Genomic DNA, 9,678 nt, shown 5'->3' with positions numbered 1-9,678 from the left:
GGTACATTCTGGCAGCTGTTTGAACTAAGATTTCTTTTGTAAAAGATTAGGTGTAAGCAGTTGCATAATTTTATTGTGACTCCTATTTACCAAACTCGTGCACCAATTATTGTCTTCCCTTTTTGCCAGTCCACGTTTCTTCCCCACCATTGCCTTTCTAGACATTTTTTATGCGATTAACTTAGTAATTATCATGAAGATACGTACCAATGAAAGTTAAATTTGTCAAAATAATAACTGAGGGTGCTTATCCTTCGGTTCAAACTCAAAGTCGCGTAAAAAAACACGAACCCACGCTTAGTTTTATACTCCCTCTCTTTCCTTTTATGTGGCTTTCTTTTTTTAGTCAGTTAAAAACGATGTCTATTTCTTATATTTCGTAATAATTTAATGCCTATTGTATTATGATTTGCAGTCGTGCAAATATTTATGACTTATTGTAAATCACAAGTTCTAATTTTTTTATTTTTTTAAAAAAATATATATAATTGTGCCCAATCATAACCATCACATAAATTCGGATGGAAGGAGTAATTTGAACTATCTATCCTTTATTCAAGCTTGTAGAAAATCCAAAAATGTTAGCTTGTGACACGTCACCCGTAAAAATTATTTATAGTTGATTAAATAACTATATTTCGCTCGTAAGAGCACAATGCATATGTGAATTAGTTGCATGTTATGAATTCGGTTTTTTTTTTTTTGCAAATAGAAGTCTAATATTTAACTGAAGAAGGATAAATAGGTGAGTCTTTTATCCGTCGAGCTTTAAGCCGGCTGTCGTTAGCTCACGAGAATTTTGAGTTATTAAAAAATAATATGAATATCGTTCTAGTTGGCGACTACTGGTAATCATAGAAAATCAGTTGGCTGCATTTCAGAGCTATTTCTGTTTTTGCGCAACTGAAAAAGCGATATATGCAAGAGAAGTAAATAAATTGGCAAATAACACTGACACTCACAGGCCCACAGTGGCAATGATTCTACCCACAAAATTTCTGTTTTTGGTTCCAAAGAATATGCCAAATATTAGTAAAGTTAAGATTGCATGGAAACTGTGACAAAAACGATATACATACACTCTGTTGCAAATTATATTTATTCCCTAAAGGAAAATACTCTCTGATTTTGTACATTTAAAACTCTCTACTTGTTATAAATGAGATGAATGCATGTGAGTGAGAGGAATGCATTTGTCTGTCCATTTAACCTACTTTGTATTCATGTACTCAATTAAGAAGTACATTATTTATAACCTTTGAATGTATTTGTACCTTTATAAATAGGGAACTTTTGACCCTATAAAAAATATACCAAGAAAAGAAATAACAAAATCATTCTCCCTCATATTTATTTTGTCTTAATTAGTATATTATTCTATTATACTATCATTTCTTAATACTACAGACGATAACAATTAAATTTTCTTATTTATAGGAAACTCGCAGATCCATTTGTCCATACAATTTTTTTTCCTTTTTCCGAAACTCATCTTCAAAATATTGTTTGGTTATACATTTCATTGAATTTTTTATGATGAGTTTCAATTTAACTTAAAAAGTATTTTTGTCATATCTCGCATTTTCTTTTATGGTCAAACGCCTAGTGATTCTAAGTATCTTGTTTATTTAAAGGACTTAGTCTTAACGTATCCCTTCCACTTTGTTGTGTTGCGTCATATACTTTTAAATTCCAGTCGAATTTTACCGATATTTTTTTAAATGAAATTTTAAACAAGAACGGTGAGAAATAAAAGATTTTTTTTTTTCATTTGTCCCTTTGTTCACCTGCAGCCCACCGTCCATAAAGAAGTCGGCTCTTTTAAAATTATTTGTTGCTGGACTTTTTAAATATGTTGCTAAAATAAAATGGGTAATAATAACATCATTAGTTGTACCGAGGTATGACTTAATTCCTAATTAATCCATAAATGCATGTATATCATGCTGTTATTAGACTTTTAATAGTTTTTAATAGATCCACCGCAAAATAACCATATTTAATGATAAGAAAATTAAACAAGTCTAGTCTCATAAGTCATACTTATGTTTTAGTTAGTGGTGGAGTCAGAATTCTCAAGGGGTCCAAATATAAACAAGTAAATATACGAGAGGAAATATATATATATATATACTTATACTTAAATTATAAGTGAATGCGATAACTTATAGTATCAAGTATCCATTAGATTGATATAAATATCAAATGTACTACTCCCTCCGTTCGAGTTTATGTGAACCATTTCTTTTTTGGTCCGTTTCAAAAAGAATGACCCCTTTTCTAAATTTGGAAACAATTTAGCTTAAACTTCAAAATTTACCCTCAACGGGAAACTTTTATAAACACACAAATACTCTGTACCCTATTTTGGCTTGTTTAGGACCACAAATTTTAAAAATTTTATTTTTTCTTAAAATTCGTGCTCAATCAAACATGTTCACGTCAATTGGAAAAGAGGGATTAAGTAATTTTTATTTTTCTATCTGCAGTTAAAGAAAATACGGATAATATACTATTTTCAAAAGACCAAAAAGGAAAAACAATAAGCGCCAAATAGCTGTATTGGGAATTTGCATATTGAAGTTGAACCCAAAAAATCACATCAAATAGGTTATGCAATAATTGTTTTTTAAATATTCGCCAAAAGCAACAATTAGGAAAAATCATTGGCCGTCAGATAAAGATCTAACAACAATTTATGTCGGGAATTTAACGGTGATCCTCATTTCTCTCACACAAAGTTCAGGTGCTCAGAGAGAGAAGAAAAGAACCTCTTTTTCAGGGAAGGAAAAGGGCTTGTTTGGTTTGGTTCTTCCTCAGAATCCATAAAAAAAAAACTATCTTTCCTTTCTCTTCTCTCTTTTTCCAGTTTTTTTCTTTCAAATTCTATTTTTAAGAAATGTGAATTTTGAAACATGCGATTTGTGACTTGTAAATTATTGGGTGGGGAGAAAAAGATTGAATCTTTTTTCTGAATTTGATAAGAAGGAATGGAAATGGAGAGTATAGAGTGTGTGTCGTTATCTGATGGCATAGAAGATGAAGAGATCCAGTCTTCTTCTGTGCATCAATTTTCTTCTGCAAAAACTCACAACATTATTCCTTCCGGAATTGCCCCTACCAGTGTCCATGAATTACTTGAATGCCCCGTTTGCACCAATTCTATGTACCCTCCTATTCATCAGGTCTTCTCTTTTTTATTTTTTCTCTTGACTTTTCAAATTACCTATTGGTAGTATTTTTGTCCATTTTATGAACGTCTGTTTTTTAGGTCTTTGAATTTTTTCGATTATTAGTTTTTACTGTTCTATTGATGGATAATGATGCAAATACGTTGGAAGCGGTATGTTGATCTTTGTGCTATTTGTTTTACCTTAAAGGTGATTTCTTTAGAATTTCGAGTGCTTTTTCTACTGCCTTTAGGAATACTGTGAAAACTTTTGGTAGATGTAAAGCAGATAGTTTGACTGTGGTATGCTGATGATTATGGAAGTTTGCCTTGAGAATTTGATTAGGTTTTTATCAATTTCATAAAGATTGAACAATTTATAATCAACTTGCCGCAGCTTGAGTTCTTGAAAATGACTGCAGATTATAATTTATAGGATATGCGATATTACTTTTGACTGTTTGCCAAATGACGGCAACTGAGTTTGACTATTCTGCAATTGGCTTACTTACTTAAATCTTTTATGAATATGAGGAGAGATGATTTGCTGCCTCATGCCTGTCCATTAAACATATCAGCCTTATTCTGTACTTTAATTTTGAATCCTTCGATGAGTAGGTAAATGAGAAAGGTTAGTCAGATCCTCGTATCCAAGGGTATCTTCCAGCAGTCAATGAAGTGGGTGAAAACTATAATTCAGATTGTAGCATAGATTTAAAAAAATGTTAAGCATCATTTGACTTTGAATTGCGAAACCTTGAAAAAAAAGTAAGGACCTCTTTCCATCCATAAATTCTCTTCCTTATGCTACTTTCAGCTATCTTTCTTAACTTGCTCCAATCAAAGCAGCTTGTAAAATCCGACCATTGTCTTATTGAGGCCCATGGGTACGGGATACAAACGATTAAGAGTTCTTGCTTAAAAAAAAAGTACTAACTGAGAGTGGTATCTATCCTGACTTTCAAGTAACGCTTGATTGAGGGTGATTTCTTTTTATTTGTTAAAACGTTGATGGGAGAGTTACCTAACACCGGATACCAAGTATCTTGAAGCCAAAGTAAATTGTGTCGACTTATGAGATATGACCTAAATTAGGCCATGTGCAAATGGTGGCTAAGTATTCTCGAAGGCAAAGTAAATTGTGTTTAGTTAAAGTATTCTTGGAGCCAAAGAATAAAAGTTTTTTAAAAAAAATTTGGACACCAAGAACATGGTTTCCCTATTCATTTCTATCCATCCCATTCTCAATTACAAATCTTTTGTATTATCTCGGGTTTATAGTTAGTTAGAGAGTTTAACATATTTCACAAGAATAGTGTTGGGAAATGACACTACCCGGAATCCTGATCCTTACAAATTGGTACTAGTGCCAAGTTAATCCAGGTTGTCCTACCAGTCACCAAGACGGTAATAGAGACTTATGTTGAGAAATTTGACCGAAATGCAAGTTTTAGTATGTTGCGGCTTAAGATGGAAGCTATCGTAATCCAAGATTGATAAACTTGGCGCTACACGAAAAGGAGAATAAGCCAGAGAAAATGATGGACGAGGTGTTTGCTAGCATTGAATAAAGGCAAAATCAAGTATTATATTAAATCTTTCTGATGAGGTTTTACGTGAAGCGCTTCAGAAAACCATTGTTAAAGGCATGTGAGAAAAATTGAAGGCCTTGTATATGAAGAGGACAATAGAAAATAGACTCTACTTGAAGCAATTACATGCTTCGTACGGTTAAGGTACTTATTATGCTGACATATCGACACATTTTTATTCCATTCTTATGGATTTGAGTAAGATTGGTGTTTCACATGACTTTTGTCTATGTATTGTCATTATAAGGCTACTACAATAACAAACACAATGCAAGTCGATAGTGACGGTAAGTAATGCAAATAAAGGAGGCACAAATTTACGTGGTTCGGTAAGTGATACCTAACCCACGGGTTGAGAGGAGCAATTCTACTATATCGACAGTTACACAAAAGAGTGTACAAAATTAGAGATAAAACTCTAATAATTCTAGAAACCTCACTACATTCACTTACATAGAGGCTCACTCAAAAGTGTTTCTATGGAATGTATTGAACTCTTTAACTAATTACAGAACCAGGAATGTTATAGAATACAGAAATTTGTATTTGAGAACGGGAGGGATAAAAATGAAGTGAGATACCTTTTTTTTTTTTTGATGAAGTAATGAATTTTATAGAAAAAGGCATCAAGAAGATCCAAGAAGTACAAGAAGGGGAAAGAGTCAGCTTTGATACAAAAAGGAAAAGAAATACTAGGCTAAAGCAAAAGAGCTTACAAAATACAAAAAGTTAATATGGCAATCTACAGGGGCTAAATACTGCCAACTAAATAACCAAAGGAGACATCTAGCTTTAAGTGTGTGTGTTGGGGTTGATATCCCATCAAAACATCTGTGATTCCTTTCTGGCCAGACACACCAAAAGATACAAGCAGGGATCATCTGCCAGACTTTCCTGATGACTCTATCAACTTTCCAACCAGACCAGCATTCATAGACTTCTCTGATGCTTTGTGGCATGACGCAACTGAGACCAAAGATAGAAAGAAACATGCACCATATGTCTGAGGCAACTGAGCAACGTAGCAAAAAGTGTCTGTTGGACTCTGAATGTTGCCGGCACATAAAACATCTGTTAACAATTGGCATACCTCTTCTGTTAAGGTTGTCCTGTGTTAAACAAGATTCATTAAGGGCTATCCAGCTGAAGCAAGTGATCTTTGGGGGAAGATTTGTCTTCCAGATGTACTTCCAAGGCCATCTATCAATGATTTCATTAGTTGAGCATAAATGAGAGTACCCTGCTTTCACTGAGTAGAGGCCATCCATCCACTTAATATTGTCAGCAATGTTGTGGTTGACTGAGTATCCCTCTAATTTAGCCAGGAGACTCAACAACTGTGGAATTTCCCAGTCTTGGAAGTCCCTTCTGAATTGGATTTGCCAGCAATTGTCTTGCCAATTCTGAGAGAGAGAGGAATCTTGATCATTAGCTGTCTGGTAAAGGTCTGAGAATTCATTCATTAGGACAGTCCCTTGTAACCATCTATCCTTCCAAAACCTGATGTTGATGCCATTTCCTAACTTGAAAGAGGTATTCATAGAGAATTCATTCCAAAGTGAGATACCTACTTACAAGAGAATATTCTTTGTCTCCAATTATAAAAGAAAGAACTTTTATTCTTTGGCTACAAGAATACATTGGCTCCACACAATTTACTTTGGCTTCAAGAATAATTAGCCACTACACAAATAATTTGGACATGGCCTAATTTAGTCATATCTTAATACTTGTGCTAGTTGGAGGTATACGAAGTTGATTGAACTGTGCAAGTGTGTGCAAGCAGACCTCGACATCACATAACAAATAAAATTAGTCTCTCCCTTTAGGGACTTAGTATAGAAGCTCTGTAGGGGAGTTATATTGTTGTCATATCTGCCGGCTGTGTAGATTGGTTAGTCATATTTTGCTTATTATTGCTCCTTGAAGCTCATTTTCTTTGATTGAGATTTGTGCAGCCTTACTAGGATCGTACTCATTATATAGGGTCAAACTAGTGTGGTCTTAGAAGCTTGGATGAATTTGGTCCCATAGATGTACATCTATGGGATAGGATTGTCAGGAAAATGAGGTCTCTGTCAGGAAGGCACTCAATCTGTGGCAGACCCCATAAACCCTACCACCCTCACCCCATCCAAAGATAAATAAATAAAAACATGAAATTCCTCCTCGATGGGTAGGAAGTGAGACTTAGGGAGATGGACAAGCAACTGTGTAAGATAAGTTTGATGTGTTTGTAATGACACATCAAACTTTCTTGGGCAAACTGTAATAGATAAGTTTGACTTCACTCTCTGTAGTCATATCCAAATTTTCTTGAACAAGTTATAAATGGTGTACTCGCGCTGGGAGTAATTCAACTATGCCCTTCCAGGACATACCGAATACCACTGGGAATAATATGCTGAAAGTAGAAATTCATCAGCATATATAGTTATTGTCTTTCTATTTCATTTATAGTAAGCCTGTCAGTTGGTACAATCTCAGAGTATATTTCAGGTGACATGATTCTTTATAGTTATTTCAGGTGACTTGATTGACATTCGACATTACTTAATACTGAACGCACTAGGAATTCTATATGCAGAAGTGGAAACTCCTCAGCATATATAGATGCTGTCTTTTTGTTTCATTTATAGTATGCCTGTAGGGACCAAGCTGGAAATTTGTCACTGATACTTTGCCTACCAAATTATTGTCAATTAGTAAAAGAAGGCTTTGCTGGCTAAATCTTATAGCAGCCTGCTTTCCTACATCAGATAGAGCGGAAATGCATGTGCCTAGAGAACGTTGAGCTTGTACAACCACTAATGAATATGTGCCTTCTCCTTTCCCTATAGCTTTTCTTGTTTATTAACATTTGTTCCTTAAGATTCTCGTTGCTGTGAGTGAACTGTTTTTTTGTATGATAGTTTGGTGCATAAAGTGAGTGACCAATGATAATCTTCGATGCTTTTGTTCGTTTAGTCTTTAAATTAGAGTACATAGAGTGGTGAAGACTTAAAAGTTTGTTTATTTTGCAGTGTCATAATGGACACACGCTTTGTTCTACCTGCAAAACGAGGGTGCATAATCGTTGTCCTACATGCAGACAAGAACTTGGTGATATAAGGTGCTTAGCACTTGAGAAGGTTGCAGAGTCACTTGAACTCCCTTGCAAATATTATTCTTTGGGGTGCCCAGAAATATTCCCATATTACAGTAAGCTCAAGCATGAGGCACTGTGCAATTTTAGACCATACAATTGCCCATATGCTGGATCAGAGTGCTCAGTGACCGGTGACATCCCTTATTTGGTTGCACATTTAAGAGATGATCATAAAGTGGATATGCACACCGGATGCACATTCAACCACCGTTACGTGAAGTCAAATCCTCGAGAAGTAGAAAATGCCACATGGATGCTGACGGTAAGTCCAGCTATATTTTTAACTTTTTGGAGTTCAACGATAATGGTGACCGATGAACATCATGTGTCATTTTTTTCATTGCTTTTCTTGGATAATGAAGCTTTTAAGTTTCCTTTTCATCCACCCAACTAGCTGACTAATAGACCTGTAAAAGTTCTGTGGATGAATTATTCAAATTTGGAAAACTTGGATAACCAGATTAATCTATGACATTCTGTAGCTTTTGCTGTAATGCCCTGCATTATCTTCTTGTTCTCTCTTTCTGTGCTCATCTTCTCTTTTATAGGGTCTTGATTGGTTCCTGGAGATTCTGTTTTAGGGAATGTGTTGGACAATATTATACTATCATTTTATTGAAAGGTTAAAGGTTCTTATTAGTTGGGTATTGAGTTTCTGAAAACAATGAATGAACAAGTGCATCTTATCACCTAAAACAAAAGTGCTCCTTATGATTGACCTCAAATAAAAGAAAAACTGGCCTTTTATGAGTTAAAGGGTGTACATTTTACTTTGATACATTCAAATACAACATAGTTAGGGAAGAGTTCTGAGGCATGATGTGTTTTAAACTTTCTCTAGACATCTTATGGTGGCACACATTCTGAATAATTCCACTTTTGCCTCTTAAGACAGTGGAACCAGAAAAATTCTCCTCTCATATATTTCTATTGACGTATCCTAAGTACATTCTCATTGACTAAACCTTATTGCTCCTTTCTCAGGTCTTCCATTGTTTTGGGCAGTATTTTTGTCTCCACTTTGAGGCCTTCCAGCTTGGAGTGGCCCCTGTTTACATGGCCTTTCTACGATTTATGGGGGATGAGACTGAGGCACGCAATTACAGCTATAGTCTCGAAGTAGGTGCGAATGGTAGAAAGCTCATATGGGAGGGAACACCAAGAAGTATTCGAGATAGCCACCGCAAGGTCAGGGACAGTCATGATGGTCTTATAATCCAACGTAACATGGCACTTTTCTTTTCTGGCGGGGATCGAAAGGAGCTAAAACTTCGAGTTACTGGAAGGATATGGAAAGAACAGCAAAATCCAGAGGGTGGAGTGTGCATACCAAATCTCTGTAGCTAATTTATCTTTCGGGGTGATTGTTTTTTCCCTTTACTTTTTCCCTCCCCTATTTTTTTCCTGTGGATGTATGTGCATGTGACAGTGGGTGTAAGAGACAGATAGCAATCTGTTTGTACCGTCGCAAATTCATGCTCTGCCCGGCTACATATCATTGTCCTGAAGATTTAGTTGTATCAATTGTTAATAACCATGTTACTTTTTCTTGTGTTTGTAGCTTCATCTCGAATGATTAATGATAATTAGAAACAATCTAGATCAAGGTTCATTGGAATGATTATTCTATCGCCTATGGCTGTAATAAAAGATAATAAGAATAAGCGAAATGCTCAAAACCAGCGTCCACTACAATAAAGTTTCCATTTGCTTTCCATTCAAACAAAGGCCATCGATAATTCCTTACTTCTCAAGTTTTGAATTTTGTA

The 9,678-nt window shown here is 35.1% G+C and overlaps 1 protein-coding gene across 1 annotated transcript; it reads left to right on the top strand.

The window, feature by feature from the left end:
• The first annotated feature begins 2,686 nt into the window (after nt 1–2,686).
• LOC104224649 (E3 ubiquitin-protein ligase SINAT3-like) lies at nt 2,687–9,469 on the top strand. Its single transcript, XM_009776329.2, has 3 exons — nt 2,687–3,185; nt 7,785–8,171; nt 8,894–9,469. Exons 1-3 carry the CDS (start codon nt 2,991–2,993, stop codon nt 9,254–9,256), a joined length of 945 nt encoding a protein of 314 aa, XP_009774631.1. The 5' UTR covers nt 2,687–2,990; the 3' UTR covers nt 9,257–9,469.
• Nucleotides 9,470–9,678: the final 209 nt, after the last annotated feature.

Source organism: Nicotiana sylvestris, chromosome 3, assembly GCF_000393655.2.
Source record: "Nicotiana sylvestris chromosome 3, ASM39365v2, whole genome shotgun sequence".
Classification (NCBI taxonomy): domain Eukaryota; kingdom Viridiplantae; phylum Streptophyta; class Magnoliopsida; order Solanales; family Solanaceae; genus Nicotiana; species Nicotiana sylvestris.
Note: the sequence above shows the minus strand (reverse complement) of the source record. Positions and strands in the feature narration are given on the sequence as shown.

What these genes read in the sequence shown, in the direction of transcription:
- LOC104224649 (XM_009776329.2), top strand. Translation starts at nt 2,991, where the DNA reads ATGGAAATGGAGAGTATAGAGTGTGTGTCGTTATCTGATGGCATAGAA. An exon ending in TGTACCCTCCTATTCATCAG is followed by an intron (nt 3,186 to 7,784) that starts GTCTTCTCTTTT and finishes TTTATTTTGCAG; the next exon opens with TGTCATAATGGACACACGCT. An exon ending in ATGCCACATGGATGCTGACG is followed by an intron (nt 8,172 to 8,893) that starts GTAAGTCCAGCT and finishes CTCCTTTCTCAG; the next exon opens with GTCTTCCATTGTTTTGGGCA.